Here is a 26,095-nt window from a genome sequence, read left to right as displayed (position 1 = left end):
CACCTCAACCCAGCTATATAGCGGAGCGGGGCGGGGTGGGGCTGGATGGGCCAACCCAACAGACCCAACCCACTTTAACACTTCTGATATCAATCTAGTTTTTATAAAGCTTTTTAAAAAAATAAAAAATAATTAAAATTTTAAAAAAAATTTGTGTGTTTTAATCATGTTTTATTTTTAATTATTTGTATTTTTTAATTTATTTATATTATTATATTCTCTAAAATAAAGTTTAAGTTTATAAAATTTAATTATGTGTAATTGACATTTCTCAATTATGAAAAATTTTATAATTTTTTTATTTAAAATATAAAGTTATTCAATGAAATGAAAATAATAATAATATTTCAACATTATCTCAACAACATTATTAATCACTATAAAAGCATACAATGAAGTTATCAACGGTGAAATCATCATGTGATCAAGTTACCAACTTCACTACATTATGATTGAAGTTATGAGACGAAATTATGATGTTGATTATGCATGAAAAATATTTTGATATTGTATGTTTTTTTGTGGTGGCAATACGGGATTGACGTCTCAAGATGAGCTCCGGGGAGGGCCATTCCAAATGATGTGCTCACGAGACGAAAACATAGGATTGGCGCACTGGGATGAGCTTCGGGGAGAACTTTTCCAAAGAATCAAAGTTTAAGTGGCTAAGGCCATTATGATATATGATTGTTGTACAAAGAATCCGTGATCACGAGAAACCAATGATGTGCTCATAATGATGGTTGCCGCAATTGCATGTATCTCACACCCATAAATGACAAGTTTTTTATGATATGTTTATGTTATGTCATTGCATTAAGTCTCATGTTTTATATATGATTTATGTATGTATATTTTTGCTGCGTTTTTAGACTCACTATACTTGAATGGTGCAAGTAATGATGCTCTATATGATTTTATTGACGAGTATGGAGGTAACTTGAAGCGGAGCAAACGGTCGAGCGGGCAGAAGATGCATGAGCGCGTTTTCAGAAGAACTGTTTATTTTGTGCACATTTTAGTTTATTTGAAAGGAAAACAAGTGTTATTTCTTTTAGTGTTGGTTTATGTTGACAAACGATAATAAGGATTATTTCATTCAAATGATGGTGCACATTTACCCCTTTTAAATAAATATTTTATTTTCGCAAGTTTTTCTCGAATTTTTAACAGAATGTATGTTTAGTAATGTCCTTGAGTTTTGGGACGCTATAACCTAATAGTGTCTGTGTTGCATTATTATGATGGTTTCATGCAAAGAAGTTGTCACGATAATAGCATTCCACCCAGTGACATATAAACACGCAACAATCCAAAACACCCTTAGGGTATCTACATTTTGGAAATCCTTGGACTTGACAAAATCATATTCCATTTTCAAATAAATATTTACTAGCTGTTTGACATACTCTAGCCCCATCACAATGGAAAACTCGGACGATATAAAACAAACCAATATATTGTCTCCAAAAGTAAGGGACACAGGAGGAACATCAAACTTTTTGAGCACGGTTTCAACTTTCATTCAATTGAAGCTAATATTTTGGCATGTTTAACCATTTCGAAAAAAGGAGAATCTTTGATTCACTAAGTTGTCTTTCACCGATTATAAGCAAAATTTATTCCATCACACTACGAAACATTGCAGTAGAGTAACAATTCGGTGACTCGTATGGGCTACGTACGGGTACTCGGCTTGACTTCATTGCCTCCTCGTTTCAAGACCATTTCTATAAATAAATTTAAAAATTTCCATCCCATCCCATCCCATCCCATTTTCATTTCATTTTTTTGTTTTCCAATTTCTCACTATTCATTCGAACACGATGCAGTTAGTTTTCTTTATAAAAATGATAAAACTCATTATAATACTAGAATATCAAAGAATTGAGCTATATTTTCTGAAAACACTTCTTCTTGAAATAAAGTAGTCTGAATATTAACAGATCTTGAGGAAGAGACAAACAAAACCTTGAAAACTTTTCTTTGATATTGTATTCCTGCAGACAAGAGCGGTGAAAAGTAAGATTAAATCATAAGAAATTTTGTAAAAATCTCTCAATGATCGCACCAGTGAGGACAATCACCGTCGTCGGAGAAGAACTTTGATTGTGAAGGTGGAGGAAGAAAACAAATAGAATTCTTACTTAATTAAAAATCTAACACAAATAAATGTAAAACAAAACCTTTATGTACCATTTAATTGAAATAGGGAGCTAGAATAAAAAAAAATTGACAGTAGAGAGCTCTTAATATTGAACTTTGACAGGGGCAGCTGAAACTAAAAAAAATTTGACAATAGAAAGCCCTTAATAAAATATTCTGATAGGGGGAGCTGGACCTAAAAAGAAATTGACAGCGAGGAGTTCTTAATAAAATATTAAGACAGGAGGAATGATTTGTAAAGTGAAAGTAGAAAGAGAGATTTTAAGCTAATTTACCCATGAATTAACATGTATGTTTATATATGTTGAATTTAATGTTGTACCATGTTAATTTAATTAATTAAAAAATCATGAAAGTACACATTCTCATTCCTAATAAATAATAATAAAAATTTTATTGGATAATGTATGAGTAAATAAGATCAGCTCTGTATGCTAATTTTTCTTTAAAATAAATTTTTTATCGTAGAATATTTCAAATTAATATATATTATGAAATTTGGACTCAATTTTACAATATTCATCAAATTTGATATAATATGTATATATATCTCCCATCCTTTTATTTATATCATGAAGTGATGAATTGATGAAAAAATTTATAATAAGTCGCTACAAGAACTATAGTACTCGTAATAAAAATGGAACATATCCAAATGACATATTTCGAGACTTTTATTTTATTTCCGGAAAATGAGATATATTTAAACGGATTGATTATACAAAAGAGAAAACTCCATATTGACATAATATGTAATATTTTTATGTTTATATGCATATTTCGAAACAAATTATGCCCAACAGATTTAAAATCTGTCTACCTCTTGATTCAATGTACGTGTGTTGAACTAGCACTAATAATTGTGCAAATTGCTCAAAAATCCTCAATACAAACATGTTTGCTCTGCACTCTTTAGCCACTTTTTTGTATCACAATTTTTGTTAATTTGTACCACATCTTGTATGGTTTTGTACCACATCTTGTATTGTTTTGTACCACAATTTTTTACTAGGAACCCCAAAGCAAAACATGTTTGCATTTGGAGATTTTTGAGCAAATTGCCCCTTATAATTAGCAGTGGCCTAGAGAAAAGCAAAAGAGATAAAAAAAAATGGCAACGTATCCTACTACGGAAATTCGAACCCACCCATGGGGTATTACCCCATGGGTGGTGTGGAGTATTTTGATTGATCTAATTATGTGGGTTTCACATGATTTTATGTGGGTCCCACATGATTGGATCAATCAAAATACTCCACACCACCCATGGGGTATTACCCCATGGGTAGGGTCGAAGGAACCTACTACGACTACTACTACTACTACTAATAATAATAATAATAAATTATAATATCAAAATTGGACATTATGGAAAGAGTAAAAATTAAAAAATAAAAAAGAGGGAAAGAAAAAACATAATTAAGTACGTACAAACTCCAAATTTCACCTATTGCGAAATCATAGTATCAGAATGAGGAAACAAGATCACATGCGTCTAGAAATCAAAGCAATATTCCTGAGAATAATCACTCCCCCCTATATAAAAGTTTCAGGAAAGAAAACGACTTATTTTGGGGTTGTGAAATCGGGCTTGGAGCTGGAGCCGCAGCATATGAGGCTGCAGCTGTTGGGGAAGCTGCTATACTCGATTCAGGAACCGAACTCGAATGTTCATGTGACTCCTTTTTGGGGTCGCTACTAGCCACGTACGATGATTTGTCGTGTCTCTTTTTTCCTAAATCCTTAATTTCTTCGGGTGTGACTTTGGAATATTTAACATTGTCATCATCTTCAGGCAAGGGGAAAATGAAGTCGGGAGCATATGGGACTTTGCTTTTCTTTACCCATTTATTTCCCTCGATGAACTTTGAAGCCGTGAAACGTCGAATCCTGTTTGCGGGAAGTTCCTTAACACCATGCCACTTAACCCGATGAGATTTATCTGCCCCAGGGCCACGGTTGTTGAATTCAGTGTAGAAAAGTGTTTTGAGGGCGAAATCTTCGTTCCAGGGCAGCCATCCCTCAGGCTGGATCAAATCATCCAGGAAAGATTCCATGATAATGGTTCTTGAATATTCTTTCCAGGGCCTGCCCAGGTAGGACTTGAGTTTGTGCCTCAAGGGGTAATAGGCGGCATCCGCCACGAATGAGCAGTTCTGTAGGACGAGTCCTGTGGGCTGACGTAGGTCCTTTCGGCCTTGTGCGGTGACGATGTTTTGCTGATTGTCCAGTGGTTTTCTGACCAGCAACGTGCAGCCCTGGAAAACGGCGGCGCTGTCACCGAAGATGAAGTCGATGGTGCCTGAGATCACGCAATCTCTGTAAAACTGGCGGTATGTGTGGGCGTAGAGGGTGTCTTGGTATCCATCCATTTGGCACTTGTAGAAGATCACTTTGTCAGCGCTGACTCTCAATGCCACGGCTTGGTGCTTCTCCGGACCAGCTGAGTTTTCGAACCCAACATCTTTTGCAATGAAGCCGTCTCCTTGCACGACTGCGGATTAAATTACACAATCCCGTTATCTATTGATGCATATATATATGTTTAAAACAAGCTAGATTATTCTATCAAAATTAATATGCACGTCAGTAGTAGTTTAATTAGTAATTTAATTATAGTACGTACATACCAACAGTTGCTGTGTGGTAAGTGCTGGTTCCATCAATGAAGTTCAAGTTCCCCGTAATTTTAGTTTTGAGCGGGCCATCTCCAATGATCATCAGATTTGCCATGCTGCTATTAATCTTCACTTGTTCTACATAAACACCCTCTTTGATATACAAAACAAACCTTTTATCACTATTTTTAGGTACATCTCCTAGAGCTTCGTTAATGGTCGTATATTTACCACTCCCGTCCTTGGCCACAACCAGGTCTGGCTTAATCTCATCGACCGAAGCACTGAGTAGCTTCCGCCCATTGTAATCAAGCCAATCTGGAAGCTCGTCACCATGTCCCAACACGGGAAGATCCTCCGACATGAGACGGCGGCTAGTACTAGTACTAGTGCTGAACCCTTGAACACCCAACTGATCGATCACGGACGAGATATCCACCACCATGGCCAGGCCATTGCTACTCATTTGCATGGATTGAGTCAAGAATTCCCTCATTTTCTCTCCGGAGTCCCCGGGGACGTCTTGGAATCCATCGAGGCATGTTTCTTGGTATGTGATGGCGCCACTGAGCCACACCTTCAAGTCGTCCAGCACGTCATCCACATTAATGAAGTTGAAGTCATCGAACCTCGCGTACGACCTCCTGAGGTCATTAATAGCACGATCCGCAAGCTCACGACAGTTTTGGAGGGCGGCTTTTGCCCGGGGATCACTCTCAAGTTCCTCTAAGAGGGTTGAATTCTCGGCTGCCTCGTTCATGTATTTGATTGCAGCCTCGAAGCCTATCTGGATGAGCTTTTTCGGGTCGCTGGTGTTGTTCCCAGCGGATTCAAGGGAATTGACGCAAGCTTCTTGATAATCTGTGGACTGACAAATGGTTTTGATAGCCTTCTGGGACGCCGAGACTTCCACGTCCGATTTATCCTTATCTTCAACGCCTATGGTAAGAGCAACCACCATAGCAACTAGGATTAAAGAACAAACACTGACAACTGCGATCTTTTTCTTCCGATCGTCTGCCATATTTAATTATAAAAGTATTACGAAACGATAGAAGAACAGACAAATGAAGCGGAGAAGGGCGACTCAGACCCTCTCCCCTTTGTTATTCAAGCTTTTGGGAAAATGTTGTAAATGTGATTTGGAAATGGGAACTGATAGTGAATTTAAAAGAGAGTTAATTCAGTTGAGAAACATGAGGTTTGGAGGGAAAAATGAGTGAACACAGTAATTTGTTTCGCCATAAACAAGGGATGGCCTTTCAAATAAATATGGTGGTCAAAAGTTTAGGAGACATTTCATGACAACCACTACAATAATTCGACTACTTTAGGCAATGGTGACAAATATTAAAACAATGATTTATCTGAATTAGTTTGTTATCTATCATAATCAAGTGATTCATCTTGATTCTAGCTAGCAAGAGAACTGGATGGAAATTAACTTTGAAAGCATTCAGTAAAAAATTAATTATATAATACTAAAAAAAATTTAATTTTTGGGAGGGGCCGTGGCCCCACCGGGTCCTAATGGTGGATCTGCCCGAGCAATTAACCATTGTTTTTTAACTCTCCTTTTAACAACACGGTCTTTAACAACATGTCTAAAGAGACTACGACAACGGTGAAAAACCGTTAGACTTTCTTTCTTCTAGTGCTTCAAATGGACCAATAAACCTCACAGACACCTTACCTTTGAATCTAAATATCAAAATCCTGCGAAAAGACAATACCTTCAAATACACTTTTTTCCCCTGGATGGAACTGTAGGGGTCTCCGCATAACTAGGGCTGATCAAATTTAATGAAAAACCTTCCAAACCGACCGAATCGAACCGCATCACACCGCTATGTTCAATTTTTTTTGACCAAAATCGCAGTTGAAAAAAAAATAGCAAACTGCACCGCATAATATGGTGTGGTGGCAATTTTGACGAAAAACCACACCGGCAGCACCGCATAAATAAATAAATAAATACTTTTAAAATTATTTATGGTATATTAATATGATCATGGATATCGTTTATTTAATTTATTTTAAATTCAACAGATTTATTTAAATTGAACATTACTATGTCTATATCTAAATATAATACCATAATAATGATTGAAATTTGAAATTTATGTACAAAAAAATACTATATAATATATCATATGAATTAAAATTAACTTTATTTCACCAGATATGTTGTCCTCAAATTAAATCATGCACATTTAGGAAAGTTGTAAGCAAAAAAATCATCCTTAATTACTTTGTAAAATTTTTCTACAGGTTTAAAATAAATAGGGAAAACTGCAATTTTGGTCCGATATGTTTGTCACTTTGCGATTTTGGTCCTCTATGTTTTCATATTTCAGTTTTAGTCCTGTATGTTTTGATTTTTGGCAATTTTAGCCTTTTTTGTTCGAAAATGCTTACGTGGCACCATACACGTCAGCTCCCACATCGTAAAAAAGACTAAAATTGCCAAAAAAAACAAAGATAGCGGACTAAAACTGAAATCTGAAAATATAGAGGATCAAAATCGCAAAGTGACAAACATACAGGACGAAAAAATCAATTTTCCCAAATAAATATTTAACCTAACTTAACTACTATATAAAATCATATAACTTAATTTTAGTGTATTCTCTCACGGGTCTTCTCTTATTTTCGTCAGTTAATTTTATTTGCTTGTCTCAACTTTTTTATTAATTCTCAAACTTTAGTCCGTATTATCTTCGAAAATTTGTCAAGACTTCAATTCTATTGGAAAAAGAGGTAATTCAATGTATTGATTAATATTCTAAATACGACTTCATAAAATTTTTTTTCTCTACAATTTTTTTTAAAACATTTTTTGTTTTGCCTTTCTTATATTTTTTTTAAATCTTGCATGTTGAAAAAATATGAGGATATTTTTATACGTTTGTTGAGAATTTCTTTCTTTCTTTGCATGTACTAGTAACTAGACCTTGAAACTCGAAATTAATTTTCGATGGAGAATTTAATTTGAATTATGAGATTTCATGATTAAATAATTGACTATTGTTTTATGTCATTTATTTTTTAATGATTTTGAATTTTGAATTTCATTTTTTAATTGAAAATTAATCTTTGTGAGTTCATGCCGCATTGAACAAAAAATATAATACGTTCATTAAATATTTTAATATCAACTTATATTTTTTTGGTGTTATTGTATTCATAATGTATTTTTTGTCTACTCGATGATCATTATTCTATATTAAAAAACCGCCAAACCGCCCCAAACCGCATATCTATATTTGCATGAAAAACCGCAATTAAAAACTATCTTTGAACGAACCGTGCATAGCAATTCAGTTTGGTTTTTATGAAAATACCACCCAAACCGCATCGTGATCATTCCTACGCATAACTAGCATGCCTTTCTTGAGAAATCTTGATTCTCTTCCTGATCAACACAACATAGTCAATATCCTGATGACCTTTCTCTAGTCCTTTCACTTCTCGTTCTCCGATTTCCTCCCAAAACAATGTGGTACGACAACGGCATCCGTACAACACTTCAAATGGTATCATACCAATGCCACGATGATAACTTTTGTTGTATACAAACTCAACCAGAGGTAGATGATCCTGCAACGCTTTCCCAAAATCCATCACATAAGCTCGTAACATATCTTCTAGAGTACTAATCGTCCTCTTAGACTTCATGTTGATCTCCGGATGATAAGCGATGCTAAGGGTCAGAGTAGTATATAGAACACGCTAGTAGCTACCCCAGAATCTAAAGTAAAATGAGAATCTCTGTCGCTAACAATACTCACTGGCAACCCGCGAAGCCGTAATATTTCTTATATGTACAGACGAGCCATACGGTCGATAGTGAAATCTCGGCTATGTGGAAGGAAATGCGCTGAGTTGGTGAGTCGGTCTACCACAACCTAAATAACATCACAATTCCTTGAAGAAAAAGGCAAATGATTTGGTTAACTGACATTGACAACCAAGGAAGAATTAGTGGTTCAGGTGACAGCAAAACCAAACTGATTTTTTGAAGCAGAAAAATTTTGAAGTGTGTATTCACCCTCCCTCCCTCCTCCTCTACACACATTTACAATCCAACAATTGGTATTAGATCCAAGGTCATAGGTTCTATTCATATTGATTGCAAGTAGTGCAATTATTGGGAGAGAGATTGTTGGGGTGCAATAATTGTCCCTGCGTGATAGAACGATCGAACCATGATGCTTGAGCTTCTGTGCGGTTTAAAATATTTGAATTGCACCATTGCCACCAGTATAGATTTTGGTAAAGCGACAAGCACTCGTTCCTACAGTAACAAACCTCCAGATCGTCGGTGTTGTGTCTTGATCTGCTGACACACCAAACACTTGGATACATACTGGTATACGTTACGCTTCAAATCCTTGCACCAAAACTGAGTCTTCTAATCTCTGTACATCTTATTGCTTCAAGGATGAACACTCAACTTAATGAGATGTGCTTGAGATAACAGTCAACTTCCTTAATAGTGTCATCCTTAGGTTCCTCATGCTAGACAGACATAATCACCCATAAGACTAGTAGTAGAAACCATATGTGTTATAGCCATTGGCCAAACAAGCCAATCGATGTGTCTTGAGGGCAGGCATATGTGCCTTACGGATCATCGTATATAGGGCTAGCTCATACATGATCGAAGAAATATGGATAATCTCCATACCTTTCTCACTTTCGAATCCATGCATCAACAGTGAGATTTTCAGAAACCGAATGGTACTTAATCTCGCAGTCATACTCTTCCAACAAATCCATCTTGCATCGCTGACTCTTGTTCTGTAGCTACCCAACCCCGATCCACTACTAATCAAAGGTTAGTGCTTAATTAAGCGTGCAATATACAATAATCAGAGATAAATTGCGGAAACTTAAATAATCGGCAGAATACAATCGGATAATAACCAATATACAACCCAATTGAAATAATACAACAACCTAGCAACTACTCCTGCAGCTCTTACTTGATCTCCACCTAATCATGAATCCTGGTGAAACACCTGTAATTGTTCCGTCGAATGGGGCGTCCAGAAAACACAAAAAACACTGGATGTGAGTGCTAAATCTCAATACGCTAGTACGAGTAAATATACATACATGATGCATGCAATATGAAATGCTCGGGTATCCGTATCTAGGATATACTGTATCAACCTGCTCAGATTGGCACCTAGGACATGAGTTGTAGCCTCTGGGAATCAAACCTCTAGACCCAACCACTCACTCCTAACTGGACGTGGATCTAGGATGTCCCCGGAAACACTAGAGCCTGCATGAACCGTCAGTTAGAGTGACTCTCAGTGCCCCAACCGTCCAACAGGGCTGAGCGACCCTACTAAACTGGCTTATCTCAAAATATGTACAGACACAATGATATGAAAATTCCGCACAATATATCAATGTAATAACATGAAATCATGACACATAAATGTAACACATAAGCATGCATACCCGCTGACAATATCAGTCAGTATTTATGTACCTCAATAGAATACTCCTAGATGTCCCCGCATCTACATTACAACAATACAATGCAAAATATTCATGCATCACTAATCATGATCTAAAATCCTTAACTAAGCTGTAAAATACTCCCTAATATTTTTAGGGATCTCGGACCATACCTGCGTCCGTCGTCAGCCCACTGATGGCGAGTGCCTCAAAACTTAGGCATAGCTCCGCTACTATCCCCATAGCGCTCCGCCACTCCCGGCCTTCCAACAAGACGCCAAGAAATCCCTAAAACCGACTATAAGGGACTAGAATAGAGAGAGAGAGAATGTGAATGGGCGAGTGGAAAGTGATCCTCGGCACCCTTATATATAGACAGCGATCAGAACCTTCGATCGCACTATCAGAGCTTCCGATCTGATCGAAACTTCCGATCTATGCTTCCGATCTCCCTTCTCCAACCACGTGTCTTTCTTCTAAAGTTTGCTTGTTGACAGTAGATCTAAGATTTCGATCCCACTTCGGAGCTTCCGATCTCATTGACGTCATTGCTTACATAATATTCCGGACAATTGGCATTGGGACATTCGGAGCTTCCGGTCCCGCTTCGGAGCTACTCCCTGTAGCTTCCGAACTGGAACCATGGCTCCGATCTGTTCGGACCTTCAGAACCTTGTTCGGAGCTTCCGATCCTCCCGAAGCTCAAAGCTCTACCGGACCATTTGTGATCGTTCTGAATTCATTTCTCAAATCCATAAATCCATTTGAGGATCCCTCAATCATGTTTAACTTATTATAATCGTGATTACCAACTTAATCACTTGATTTTGGATACGGGTTACTACATGTTCAACTTGGCCTGAGTGAACAAATAATTCAGACTTTCGTGATCAGAGGATGTCTCAAACCTCTCCCCACACAGATAGTGTCGCCAAATCTTGAGGACAAAGAAATGGCGGCTCACTCGAGATATGCACTGGACAATTCCCTTTCTCAATCACTCTCGTCGTACGCGACTAGTTCAAACAAATTTTGTGTAGTGACCCGACTCCCAATTGAGCAATTAAACTCTCTAAGAAGTTTTAAATGGTTAAAACATGATTAAAGAAACCTTATTTGAGAAAAATAAATAGAAAATCATATTCAAGACGTTCGAAAATGGTCCGATAGCTTTCTATGGTCTGAGAAGCTCAGAAGGTCCGAACTAAAGCTTGTTAAGTTCGGAAGGCGTTGATGTGTTCGGAAGCACCGAGCACATTGGAAGCTCTGAAATCCGTAAATTCTCAAATTAAATATTTTCAACTCGAAAATTAAATCTCTAATTTTCATAAATTATCCAATTGATATTTTCCCAAATTCGGAATTTAAATATCAATTAAATAATTAATAACTTAATCTTTCAGGGCCTTACAAGTTTCATGATAGTCATCACATGACCATCTCATATTCTTTCTACTATTTGTATATTCAAGGGCTTATCTATGCAACTAGCATGGGTATACAGATAAAAATATGTCAAATTAAATAGGGAAAATTGCAAATTTAGTCCTGTATGTTTGTCACTTTGCGATTTTGGTCCTTTATGTTTTCACATTTCAGTTTTAGTCCTGTATGTTTCGATTTTTGGCAATTTCGGTCCTTTTTCTTCGAAAATGCTGACGTGGCACTGTACACGTCAGCTCCACATCAGCATTGAATTTGTGCCACGTCAGCGCCACATCGGAAAAAGGACTAAAATTGCCAAAAAATAAAGATAGCGGACTAAAACTGCAATCTAAAAATATAAAGGACCAAAATCGCAAAGTGACAAACATACAGGACCAAAAAAGCAATTTTCCCAATTAAATAATTCAAATATTATTAAAAATAAAATTGTCACACAAAAATTATTACAAAGACCCTCGGCCAACACTCGGCTCTACGGGCACCTACTCTAACACTTCTTAGTTTTTTCTTCACAACTTTAATGTCGTCTTAAAGGATATATATAAATGTGCACGCCATGTAGTAATCTGTTGTGGAACCTTTACTCAATCTTCAGTCCAAGATCAATTTAGTTGATGTAGTACACTTGTAAAAGTTAGAATTGATCATCAGACTTGTTGTCTGGCAGATCAGTTGTATGTCAGTTAGGGTTTGTCATCTTGATTGAATGAGTATGCTAAGTGTTATATTAGCTAATATGGGTTTATACAACATGCTTGTATGAATCACAGTCTTCTAATGGAATCATCCAGGAAATAAGAAAAGAGAGACGTCGAGGGATTTGATACTCAAACTTTCAAAAACAAATTTGTGTGCTCATTAAATCTGCTATCACATAATCAATTCAGAACACATTCATTTATTGTTCATGCTCTATATATCAGGTTGACCAAAACATTTGTTACATCTCTCGTACCTTATAATAGAGTTACTAGACCGGTCATTTTAGATCAAAAATAGTTTCAACCCTTTGTAATTAAATCAACCATTAAACACTTTTAAAGAACGTCTTTAGGATGTTTTTTTTATAATTAATAAATTAAATTAGTTTTTTAAATAAGATAATTATAGTTAGTTTCAATTAATATTTGGTTCTCTTTAATATTTTGTTATATTTTTTAGATTGAGGATGATATGGTCATGTTGTAAGCTTATCATCGGACCAATATATATATATCATGCTTACTCCAGACGCCTTCCTTTAATTTTGCGTAATGGGGAACCCACAGCTAGCCTTGCTCCGGATTCATAGATGATGTTTTGTTATAAAGTAATTCACTAGCTAGACTAGTATTTATTATACAAATTAATGACGTGCATTTTTTTAATACGAAAACGCTAGCGCTTAGGTCTAATCTCAATACCTTCAACAACAAGTCCCCCTTTGAGATGCTCACCTTTGATTTCTCTCAACCACATTTTCACCTCATTTTTACAACCAACGTTATAGAATTCTCCCAATTCTACCTCCAGCCATTTATCATCACGCTCACAAACTTCCCTCTGATCAAGCTCCTTTCCCAATTTTAGATACACCGAGCCTTGTGTTTTATAATCTCCCACTTCAACAATAACATCTGAAGGCAATGTCTCTAACCCGAAGGCACGGTCCGCGAGTCGAAAAATTAGGTATGCACCATAAATCGTGTTTGAAGACAACATTCGAGCCTCTATTTTCCCATGTATTTCTAACCAACTCACCATTATCAGCTCAACTGATTCTGGAAATCTGGATGCATGCGTGAATTATTAATATATCAATACAAAAGTTTCATGTTTTAATTTAAGATAAATATATAATATAATATGGAGATTTAATTAACTTCAGTTGGAAAATGGACCTTGATTGGAGGAGGGTTTTCCGGCACCAGTTGAGATTATTGGTTGCCCATGTAATTGAGAGTTCCTTCGTACTCAACATGTAGCATTTCTTATTTGCATGTTTATCTATTGAAAACGTCTGCATTGCAATTTACATATACATTTTATTTAACTTTACTTTCCGAACCGATCAATTAATATTATATTACATTCTAATTCAATAAAATATAAAATCGGACCATAAAATTAGTAAGAGAGGTACCTCTCCCTCACATCATGATAGTAAAAATTATACACACCTGATCATTTGAATTAATTAATTAACAAAAGTTTTGGAAAGAAATTACTTAACAAAAGTTAAATATATATTATCCATACGCATGCAGTACTCAATTAATTAGTAATTATATATCCAAATAATCACATATATATTATCATGTGTACGTATCCGAAGTTGAAAACAGCTAGCTAGGTACGAATACGATGATGGTGTTGACAGTGTTGTCTATATATATATTTGAGTGAAACTAGCTATATATATATATGATATGATATGGATATGAATATGAATATGAATATGAATATTATTAATATACCTTGCGGCCTCCATCAATCAGAAGCGGAGTGAAAGAGAGCTTGAGAAACAAATCCTTCATGGAAGAGAACTCGATGGCGTGAACTGATCTTGACACGATCTCTGCGTAATCCGACGGCAGGAATTTCTGCCACGTCTGATCGGAGTCCGCTGCCTCTCGGAAAAACGAAGAGAGCGTGGATGATCGACATGCGTCGCGTGGAGAAGTTAACGACAGGATGTGAGCCACGCATTCCTCCGGCAACGAATCTATTCCCCTCATCGCCATTTCCATCTGCCTTCGTTTCACATATATGAAAAATATATAATATATATTTATATATATAGACAAAGGGCACTTGTGTAATCTTCAGATTACTAGTTATCTAGATGTATTATATTACAATTTTTCAAACCAATAAATTTTTATTATTATTATTATTACAACATGAATTTCGGTCATGTTGACATTGTGACACATGAATGTCATCATCTTGATTAGAATTCAAGGTTTTTGGCTAGAAATGCAGTTGCAGGAACCTAATTCTATTTCTCGGGAATAAGTTTTTCTATATATATATATGTAACTGACTAATACATATATCTTAAAAGCATCAGGGATTTGGTAACTGTCGACGTCCATTTGCATTAGTTGGCAAGAAAGGTTGATAGATTTAAAAGTTGACAACAATTTATAGTTTTTGGGTGATTATTGCCTAGCTAGAATTTAATTGTATTTTCTATTTTTTTATTTAATTATTTGAAGAGATATTTTGTCCACACATAACCTATAATATATGCCAAAATCGTGAAAAGGTAAACAAATTAACACCTAATTTACAATTTTTTCTCGTCTGATTTAACTAATAAAAAGTAAACTGAGAACCTAATTCTTGATTTTTTGCAACTTGATAATGTCATAGGTCGCATAGTTAAAGGAAAGAAGCACAAAGTTTGTCAAGGACTTTTGATCTTCTGATTGTAAACCTAAAAGTTAGTTCGCCAAATCGCCTATGACACGATTAAATTTCTTCACTCCTCTATTACTTAGGTCTCATAGAGCTTAATAATTTGTGGACAGTGAATAATTTTGGCCCACAAGTCTTATCTACTTCACTGATTTAAATTTCACTATGTTCGATGGGGTAATCTTCACCCAGTTGAGCATAAACTTCCTGTTCAATACATACATATATATATATGGTGTGTAGAAACTAACGAGAGAATGATATTTTCAAATATCCCAAAGAATGAATACACAAGATGTTTATATACAACAATAAATGCGTAAAAAAGATAAAGATAACAAAGAATAAAAGATTGCAAGATAAAAAGAAACATAATATACAATATATTCCAATAGGCACCCTCAAGATGGTGGGCTCATAGAGAAATCAATCTTGGAACATAGTAGACGAAGACGATAACCAGATAGCGGCTTTGTTAAGGCATCATCCAGCTGGTCAGAGGACGAGACATGAGAAACACGAATTGGGTGGCTGTGAACCAGCTAACGTACAAAATGATAATCCAAAACAATGTGCTTCATGCGAGAATGAAACACAAGATTCGCACATAAATAGGTAGCACTGATGCTATCGCAATAGATATGAACCGGAGAAGACGCACAAACAACACAAAGTTCAGCAAGAAGAGAGCAAACCCATTGCACCGCAGTGGTAGAGGCGACGATACGATACTCAGCTTCCGTAGAAGATCGAGCAACAGAGCCTTACTTTTTAGAGCTCCAGGAAATTGGATTGGGACCTAGAAACACAATATAAGCAACAGTGGACGTGCAATCATCCACATCACCAGCCCAGTCCGCATCACAATAAGCATGCAGGGATAGAGAATTGTGACATGGGAGAAGAATACCATAGGAGCGCGTACCATTGAGATAGCGCAAAAGCCTCTTGACCGCCCCCAATACACAGACGATGGAGAATGCATAAACTGAGACAACTTTTTCACAGCAAAAGAAATATATGGGTGAGTAAACGAAAGATACTGTAGACTACCAACCGTTTGACGATACAAGGTGGCATCGGCAGGGGCGAATTGTAAGGCCCTTGAATTAATTATTTCGTGATTAGCGGAATTTATTAAATTATTAGAATTGAATTGAAGGGAATAAATTGAACAGGGATTGAATTGATTTAGTTTGGAGTTTCAGGGGCCGATTTGAAAATAAGGGATTGACTAGTCAATAAAGCAAGATAGATTTTGGACCATGTATTTCTCTTCTTCACTTCTCCTTCCTCCATTTTCACGCACAAACCGAGGGAAGACATTGGAGATCTTTCAAGCTCTTGTTTCTTCATCTCTTCAAGATCCGACCGTTGGAATTTAGATCCGAGTGGAGATTCATGATCACCGAACCGAAGGCGTCGTTTTGCCGTAAGTGTTGCTTCGATCTCTTGAACTTCGATTTTTGATGGGTTGTTGGAATTTGATGATTTTCGGGTATGTTGTTCTTGAGCTAGCATAGACCGTGTATTTGAAGTTGGATCGGAAAAAGAATGAAATTTGGATTTTTGGTAATTTTTCCCTTGAATTTCGAAAATGGGGTTTTTTTTGTTATTGTTGGATTTGGCTTGGGTTTGATGATTTGAAGGGTTTGTGGATGGTTTTGAGTTGTTGATTGATGGTTATTGGTTTTGGGTTGACCGTTTATAGTCGTTATGCCGTCGAAATCGAATTTGAATTTATCGATTTTATTGTACGGTTTGATTTCCGGGTTATTTGAGTTAGTAGATTGATATCGAATCCGTATGTTCTACATTTTCAGATTTTTGGTTGAAGAGATTCGATTTTGAATGAAGTTGAAGGCTTGAACCGATTGAAGTTTGAAGAACGGTATAGTATTGAACTTCTTGAGATGGCTCGACTTGATTTGATTCGATATTGATTTAGTTCATCGTTGTTTTCAGATTTGAATCGCCGACGAACTTTGAAAGGTAAAAGTCGACACTTATGTGAATGGGATGAAGACTCGTATCGGATTCGAATATGAGTTTCCCTCGGGAACCACATACATGCATGTTTACTTGACTTGAATGAATTATGTTTGTTAATTCACATGCATTTCATATTGAGTCGCCTTTTCTTGAATTGATATTGTTTAGACGATTTGAGAGCTATATTGAGTGGCCTGGGTGAGGAGTCGTCCCCAGTGTGCCCGAATACTCAATGTAGTTGCTTGAAGTCTAGAGGAAGCCAGACATGCTATGTCCACCTCGATAGGGAGAGTCGGTGGGTTGTGTTGATGTCTTGGCCTCGGGATCCCAATGAAAGAACGAATTCTTTGAATAACCGTTGAGATTGACTTGACCCCCAAAGAACATTCATTTCATCTCATATATTTTCATTGTTGTACTTATGATGATGATAGCATGGTTAATTGCCTAATTGACTTATGTGAAAATTGTTGCTTTTACTTGGAATCCTTATTCTAACCGGAGTAATTTCGGCTGTTGTAGTGTTTATATGTGTGCATGACAATAGATGGGGCAGGAGCAGGACCGAGTCGTCTTGGATAGCTTGGGGTGGATGTTAGAAGTGAGACACCGTGTAGAAGGGTTGTGTTTGTAGAACTCTTGTATTTTGATTGGTCGAACGATTGATATCATCGAACTTGTTGTGTTGTATTTTGGAAGAACTTAGAATATTGTATGTTCTTTTATCGAGCATGTTTAACTCTAGAAGTGGGAGTTTTCAATGATTAAATGTTGGTTTGTATGTGTGTATGGGTTTTAATTTGATTGAAGATGATTTTGGTTGGCATTTTCTGGAAATCCTGTGTTTTCTGTCCCTGTGGCCTGCGCGCGAGCGCGAGCCCTTTCTGCGGGTTCTGGTTTGGAACCCCGCGCACGTGCGAGGTGTGCATCTCGCGCGAGCGCGAGATCTTCCGCTGGGCACTAATTAGCAAGCCCGCGCGCGCGCGAGATGAAGATCTCGCGCGAGCACGGGGCATAAAAAAATTTTTTTTTTTTAATTCGGTGCTCGTCTGATTATGTATTGTTTAGCCCGAGATTAGATGATTAGAAAACGAGGTCTCACATTAGATGGTATCAGAGCGATAAGATTCTTGGTTTGAACTAGAGTGAGCGGGGTAGATTGAGTCCGCATGAATTGAATTCTCGCATGTGATTGATTTATTTACGTACGATGCGAGCATGCTTTATTACTTGAAGAATTAATTGAATTACATGATTCTGTGATTTAATTTTTAAAGCATGAATTATTTGAAATATAAACTGTGGTTCCATACTTCGAATCCGGATTTCATCGTATTGCTCGAGTAATCAAGACAGAGGTTGTTGGACACCGATTGAACTGTTGAATTTGAGTATTTGAGTCCTAACCATTGTTATCAGATATGGCTCCTAGAAGAGGTGCGAGCATGGGACGACCAGTAGTAACTCCTCCGAATGATCAGGGTAGTAGGGAGTAGATCAAATGGATGCTACCGCGACCCCTATGGAAACTCTATTGAAGATATTTCAGTCGTTCCGACCGCTGACCTTGAAAGGTACAAAAAATCCGGTGGATTGTGAAAGTTGGTTGGAAGATATAGATCAGTTGTTCGATTCTCTTGACTATAACGACGATCGCCGAATCAGGTTAGTAATCCATCAGTTGCAGGGGATTGCAAAGAGTTGGTGGAATACTACGAAGAAAGCTTTGGAGAATAGAGGTACTGTGATCTCTTGGAGTCTATTCAAGACAGAATTCTACAAGCGGTTTTTCCCAGTCTCGTACCGAAAAGATAAGGGAGCGGAATTCGCTAACTTGAGGCAGGGGAATATGAACATTGAGGAGTACGTGACAAAATTCGATAACCTGTTATGGTTTGCACCACATGTTGCCGATAGTGAGAAAGCCAAAGCGGATCACTTCATCAATGGCTTGAACCCCTATATATTCACTCTTGTGAATACCGGAGGACCGAATAATTTTGCCGATGCTATGGATCAAGCCAAAGGAGCCGAGGCGGGTTTGATGAAACAAAGAGGATATCAGTGTGCATCCCAGCAGCCGAGACAGTTTCAGGGTCAGTCGTCTCAGTTCCAGAATCCGCAGCCACAGTATCAGAATTCGGCACCGAGGTATGACGAGGGTAACAGTGGAAGTAGTCAACGAGATCGATACCGACCAAAAGGGAAACAGTTCAAGAAGCCTGGGAACAGTTCGTCTAGCTCCAGTGGCTCTAGACAGAGTAGTGCAGGACAGAGTTTTGGGTCATCTGGCGTATCGTGAAGCAAGTGTGGAGGGCGTCATCTTTCCGACCAATGCCGAGGTATTTTTCGAAGTTGCCATATTTGTAACCAGATAGGACATTACGCTCGAGTTTGCCCTCAGCGTGGATCAGAGAGATCTCAGAGTGGGAGTTCTTCGAGGCAGGTGGCTCAGCCCGAGAGGCAATCATCTGCAGTTCACTCCTTTCAACCTCAACAATATAACCGAACAGGAGGAAGTCAAAATATGAATCAACCTCCTCGACAACAAGCTCGAGTCTTTGCATTGACCGAGGATCAGGCTCATGCAGCTCCGAATGATGTGATAGCAGGTAATTGTTTTATCTCTGGTTTTCCTGCTTATGTGTTGATAGATACGGGTGCATCTCATACATTCATATCAGAGAAGTTTGTTTTGATGCATTCATTATCATTTGAGTCTTTGACTGCTGTTGTTTCCGTTTCTTCACCCTTGGGTAGAGGCATCATTTCTGTGAGAATGGTGAGGGGTTGTGAATTTCGATTTGAGGATAATACCCTTGAGTTGGATTGCATCGTACTTGGGTTATCCGACTTCGATTGTATAGTTGGCATTGATGCACTAACCAAGTACAGGGCTACTGTGGATTACTTTCAGAAAGTAGTCAGATTCCGACCCGAAATGGTCGATGAGTGGAAGTTTTTTGGTAAGGGTTCTCGCTCTAAGATTCCTTTGATTTTTGTTATGTCGATGAACCGTGTGTTGCAGAAAGGAACAGAGGGATTCTTGATTTTTGCCGTTGATCTTCGGAAGTCTAGCCCAGAATTGGTCGATATACCAGTGGTTAGAGAGTTCCCCGACGATTTCCCAGAGGATGTTCCGGGATTTCCTCCGATGCGAGAAGTCGAATTTACCATTGAATTGACGCCGGGAACTCAACCGATATCGAAAGCTCCTTATCGAATGGCACCAATCGAGTTGAAGGAATTGAAAGATCAACTCGAAGATTTAATTGCCAAAGGATATATCCGACCTAGTGTTTTTCCGTGGGGCGCACCAGTTCTCTTTGGGCGGAAGAAGGACGGATCTATGAGGCTTTGCATCGATTACCGCCAATTGAATAAAGCCACGATAAAGAACAAATACCCTTTGCCTAGAATCGATGATTTGTTTGATCAATTGCAGGGCTCAGCGGTATATTCGAAGATTGACTTGAGGTCGGGTTATCACTAGCTAAGAGTTCGAGAAGAGGATGTGCCGAAAACTGCATTTAGAACGAGGTATGGTCATTTTGAGTTTGTGGTTATGCCGTTTGGGTTGACAAACGCTCCGGCAGTTTTTATGGGACTGATGAACCGTGTATTTCAGCAGTTTTTGGATGATTTCGTGATTATTTTTATTGATGATATTCTTTTCTATTCCAAGAACCGTGTTGATCACGCTGAGCATTTGAGACTTGTTTTACAGACTCTGCGGGCCAAACAATTATATGCCAAGTTGTCTAAGTGCGAGTTTTGGCTGGATCGAGTTATCTTTCTTGGTCACATTATCTCTGGTGATGGTATTTCAGTCGATCCGAGCAAGATTGAAGCCTTTATGAATTGGCCTAGACCGACATCAATTCCTGAAATTCGCAGCTTCATGGGATTGGCAGGCTATTATCGCAGATTAATCGAGGGGTTTTCCTCTATTGCAAAGCCGATCACGCAATTAACTCAGAAGAATGCACCGTTTATTTGGAATGAAGCTTGTGAGGCGAGTTTTGTGGAGTTGAAGAAGAGATTGACTAGTGCTCCAGTGTTGGATATTCCGTCAGGTTCAGGTGATTTCTCTGTTTATTGTGATGCTTCTCACCGAGGATTAGGTTGTGTTCTTATGCAGAGGAAGCAAGTGATAGCCTATGCATCGAGACAGCTGAAGCCGCACGAGACTCGATATCCGATTCATGATCTCGAGCTTGCGGCTATAGTCTTTGCATTGAAGATCTGGCGTCACTATCTGTATGGTGAGACTTTCGATATATTCTCCGATCACAAGAGCCTGAAATACTTATTTTTGCAGTCCGAATTGAACATGAGACAGAGAAGATGGATTGATCTACTGAAGGATTTCGATTGTGAGATCAAGTATTATCCGGGGAAATCGAATGCAGCGGCCGATGCTTTGAGTCGAAAGATTTGTACTCTATCTCTTTCTACTATCGGTGTTTCTCATTTGATCGACGACTGTTGCACTTTTGGTTTAGAATTTGAGACAGATTCGAGACCGATTAGAGTATTTACTATTCGAGCCGAACCAGAGTTATTTGTTCAAATCAGAGAGGCACAGAAATCCGATTTGAGCATACAGAATTTGATAGAGAGAGTCAGATCAGGGCATCAGTCTGAGTTCCGGGTGAGTGATGATGTTTTATTTGTGAATAACCGTATTGTTGTGCCTGATGTTTCAGAGTTGAGACAGCGAATTTTTCAAGAGGCGCATTGCAGTCGGTTCAGTATTCATCCAGGTGGCCGGAAGATGTATAATGATCTGAAGAGTCAGTTCTGGTGGAAGAGGATGAAGATCGATGTCACGAGGTTCGTATCTCGATGTCTGAACTGTCAACAGGTGAAAGCAGAGCGGAAGAAACCTGGAGGATTGTTGCACAGTTTGTCTGTTCTGGAGTGGAAATGGGATCACATCTCGATGGATTTCGTCACGAAACTACCGCGATCTGTCAGAGGTTGTGATGCGATTTGGGTACTGATTGACAGATTGACGAAGTTTGCCTGCTTCATTCCGTACAGTATGACCTACCGACACGATCAGATGGTAGACCGAGATCCACGATTTACTTCTTACTTCTGGCACAGTCTTCAAGAGGCACTTGGAACGAGGTTGCATTTGAGTACAACATATCACCCTCAGACAGACGGTCAGTCCGAGCGTACGATTCAGACTCTAGAGGATATGCTACGAGCCGTGGTGCTTGATTTTGGCACGAGTTGGCAGGATTCCTTACCTTTGGTCAAATTTTCTTATAATAACAGCTTTCAGACTAGATCGGTATGGCTCCATTCGAGGCACTGTATGGACGGAAGTGTAGATCTCCTCTATATTGGGACGATATCTCCGAGATTCCAGCCACAGGACCATATATGATTCGGGATATAACAGAGAAGGTAAAGTTGATTCGAGTTAGGATGAAGACAACCCAAGATCGACATGCCAAGTACGCGAATATCAGACGCAGACCACTGTGTTTTGATCAGGGAGACCGAGTGTTTTTGAAGATTTCTCCGTTCCGAGGTACTATCAGGTTTGGGAAGAGAGGGAAATTGTCTCCAAGGTTTATTGGACCGTATGAGATTTCGGAGAAGATAGGCTATCTTGCCTATAGGATTGCTCTTCCTCCATCCCTTTCAGGAATCCACGATGTATTTCACGTTTCGATGTTGCGGAAATATCAACCAGATCCATCTCGTATTCTTCAGCATGATGAAGCAGAACTCGACGAAACTTTGAGCTACTTTGAACGACAGATACAGATTCTTGACCGCAAGGAGAAGCAGCTCAGACCTAAGTTGATTCAGTTAGTGAAAGTTCAGTGGAGTCGACACGGAGTCTAAGAAGCGACGTGGGAGACAGAATCTAATATGAAGCAGCGATTCCCAGATTTATTTCGGTGATGTAAGTTTTTATTTAGTCGATTCTATTTCTCTTAACTTTTGTGATTTGTGATTTCGAGGACGAAATCGATTCTTAGAGGGGGAGAATTGTAAGGCCCTGGAATTAATTATTTCGTGATTAGCGGAATTTATTAAATTATTAGAATTGAATTGAAGGGAATAAATTGAACCGGGATTGAATTGATTTAGTTTGGAGTTTCAGGGGCTGATTTGCAAATAATGGATTGACTAGTCAATAAAGCAAGATAGATTTTGAACCATGTATTTCTCTTCAGTTTTCACCTTCCATCCACTACTCCTCTATTTGACCTTAGCCATAGTAGGAAAAATACGAATTATAGGCGAAATACACCTAAGGACCCAAGGACTAGGGACCCAACAAAACCATCCTTCACCCTCGATCAAATAACACTTATTACTTTTAAAAAGGGAAATTGATTTCATTAGAATTCAAACGATTACACGAGTAATAATTAAAAATAAAATACATCAACAATTAGCTTAAGGATAATATTTTCTAAGGCGATAAGGGTTCCAAGACCTCTTCAAATCCCTACATGTGCATCTCCCAATAGTGAGCTCAAGAACTAAGTTTCTCCTTCCAGGACTCCAATTCTACTTCTTCATGTTTTTCCTCTTCTTCAAGTACCTGAATTTCTTATTAACCACCGACAACATACTCCTTCCACTTCTTATCATGTTAAGACGTACCCCATGCATAACATCGGCGCGCCACCATTTGATCCCCATGCAAGACGTACCCCAACTTCTCTCCCTACTGGAAACTTGAGCTTCTGATGATATGTAGAAGCGATGGCTTTAAAGTCCTTCATATCTGGCCGACCCAAAATTTCATTGTACCATGATGGAGCATCTACTACTATGAAGCTCACCATCTTCGTCACCCTCTTAAGATCACTTACCATGGACACTGGGAGATCAATTTGTCCCATAGGTAGGATAGTATGGCCTGTGAATCCGTACAATGGTGTAGAGATAGACTCTAATTCAAATCTTTCTATCTTCATTTGGTCCAACGTCTCTTTGAACAATATGTTCACTGAACTCCCAATGTCAACAAATATTCTTGCTACATAATAATTTGCAACTTTAATTGTCACCACCAAGGCGTCATTATGCGGAACCACAACACCTCAGAGATCCTCAGGTCCAAAACTAATACTGGGATCTTGTGGTAAATTCAGTTCCTTAGATATCTCAAAGTTCTCCATCCTCATCCCATGTGCTTTACGTGCTCGACCAGAATCACTGTCAGTTGCACCTCCTGAAATCATATGAATCACACCTCTTGTAGGATTGTTAGCCTCGTCCATCCTCCTCCTTCGTTAGTCAAATTATTGAGGAGGACTTTGACCCTCTATCTCCATTCTCGGCTCCTTCATTCCTAGATTTATCCAAGGAGGACCTTGCCCTCGCCTCGGGGGCGAATGAACTCTTGATTGCCACTTGGCGGAGTTTTCTCCCTCCTCATAGGTAGAGGCAACTTAGGGCCTTCATCACCTTGTCCCGTTTTTGAGCCAAGGAGACATAGTGAGAACTGCCCCTTGCCTCGAGCTCGTTCATCTTCTCTTTCTTTCATCTCTCGCTTCCTACTTCCCTTATCTGCCTCTTCCACGTTACTACCTCCTTGTATTTGCTTAGTTTTCCTGTGTCTTTGAGACTCTTCTAGATTCACGTACTTCTCCGCTTGTACCAAAAGATCATCGTAGTTTTGACGGAGGCTTCTTAACCAGAGACTTGAATAATTCACCTCCTTTAAACCCCTGGGTAAAGGAACTTATCAGTATATCAGGAGTAGCAGTCGGCACTTCCAAAGCCGCGCCATTAAAGCGTTGGATAAACTCCCTCAAAGTTTCCTGGTTTTGTTGCTTCATCACAAATAAACTCAAGTAGTTCTGTTGGTACTTCTTGCTACTAGAAAAGTGATGCACAAAAACCACCTTGAAATCCTCAAAAGACCTTATGAAACCGGGCTTCAACATGTTGAACCATTGCTGAGCGGACTTTACTAACGTGCTCAAGAATACTCGACACTTTATATCGTCAGAGTATTGATGCAACAAGGCGGCATTCTCAAATCTTCCCATATGCTCCTCCGGGTCCGTACTTCCATCATATTCTCCCATGTTTGGCTTCTTGAAACTACCTGAAAGTTCTTCCTCCAAAATATAGAGGGAAAATGGTATTTCCCTCTTAATATTCGAACCCTTGCTTCCAAGTTGTTGTCTCAACATCCTTATCTTCTTTCACATTTTCTCCTTCTCTTGATCATCCATACCCATAGGGGGTGGGTTCTTCCTACTTGACTCTGCTGGCCTACTGTATCCTTACCTTTCACTTGCACTTGCTCCTGCTCTTGATCTTGCTCTTGACCTTGGCCTTGCGAGGCTTCCTGATTTTTCTTCACAACCTCTTCCACAACCTTAGTGATAAACTTACCCAACTCTTCCAAGGTCATGTTCCCTACCGTATTCCTCGGGGGAGGCTCCTCCCTCATCGGCCCTAGGCGAGATGAGGTAGTGTGAGCCCTTCTACTTTGTCTCCTTCCAACCATCTCTACGTCTTAACTCAATGTTCCACAGAAGGCGCCAAGTGATACTCACTAAAATTGGAGGGTCCAATACAATATCCGAGTCCAACCTAAGCCCAAAACTTCAAGTCCGGAATGAACCTGAAACCAAGAAAAGAGTGTTAGAGGGGGGCGAAAGGATGTTCCGGCGTAGCCCCTCTGACGCTCAAGTCAGAGTCGAAAAATAGATAAATGAAGAGGAGAGCTTGGGAGCCCTTTCAAAATGAAAGTAATAAGTTTCAAATGAAGTGAGCAAATCTGGTATTTATAGAGGAGAATGTAGGGGACCACACATATTTCGTAGGAGACCACGTGAGAGTAAGACTCGCGCGCTTGTTCATCTGGGACTCGTCCTTGAGGCGAGGCTGAAGCTAAGACACCTTGCCCTTGAGACGAATCTTAGGCTAAGGGCTCACCCACATCGGGTATGCTTTACCCTAGCTACTCTCCTCCGACATCGTCATCCTCAACTCCTAGG

At 38.7% G+C, this 26,095-nt stretch overlaps 3 protein-coding genes across 3 annotated transcripts; 1 reads left to right on the top strand and 2 right to left on the bottom strand.

Annotated features, from left to right (window-relative positions):
• Positions 1–3,514: 3,514 nt before the first annotated feature.
• On the bottom strand, positions 3,515–5,917 carry LOC140883976 (pectinesterase-like). Its single transcript, XM_073290611.1, has 2 exons — positions 4,797–5,917; positions 3,515–4,660 (listed from the first exon to the last, which is right to left on the bottom strand). The coding sequence occupies exons 1-2, from the start codon at positions 5,806–5,808 to the stop codon at positions 3,693–3,695; spliced, it is 1,980 nt and encodes a 659-aa protein (XP_073146712.1). The 5' UTR covers positions 5,809–5,917; the 3' UTR covers positions 3,515–3,692.
• A 6,950-nt stretch (positions 5,918–12,867) lies between these two features.
• LOC140884823 (F-box protein PP2-B15-like) lies at positions 12,868–14,589 on the bottom strand. Its single transcript, XM_073291691.1, has 3 exons — positions 14,162–14,589; positions 13,586–13,704; positions 12,868–13,473 (listed from the first exon to the last, which is right to left on the bottom strand). Exons 1-3 carry the CDS (start codon positions 14,432–14,434, stop codon positions 13,083–13,085), a joined length of 783 nt encoding a protein of 260 aa, XP_073147792.1. The 5' UTR covers positions 14,435–14,589; the 3' UTR covers positions 12,868–13,082.
• A 4,011-nt stretch (positions 14,590–18,600) lies between these two features.
• Positions 18,601–22,967, top strand: LOC140878756 (uncharacterized). The gene is made up of 5 exons (XM_073282374.1): positions 18,601–19,273; positions 19,754–20,065; positions 20,132–20,405; positions 20,997–21,181; positions 22,765–22,967. The coding sequence occupies exons 1-5, from the start codon at positions 18,601–18,603 to the stop codon at positions 22,965–22,967; spliced, it is 1,647 nt and encodes a 548-aa protein (XP_073138475.1).
• Positions 22,968–26,095: the final 3,128 nt, after the last annotated feature.

Source organism: Henckelia pumila, chromosome 2 (assembly GCF_033568475.1).
Source record: "Henckelia pumila isolate YLH828 chromosome 2, ASM3356847v2, whole genome shotgun sequence".
Lineage (NCBI taxonomy): Eukaryota > Viridiplantae > Streptophyta > Magnoliopsida > Lamiales > Gesneriaceae > Henckelia > Henckelia pumila.
Note: the sequence above shows the minus strand (reverse complement) of the source record. Positions and strands in the feature narration are given on the sequence as shown.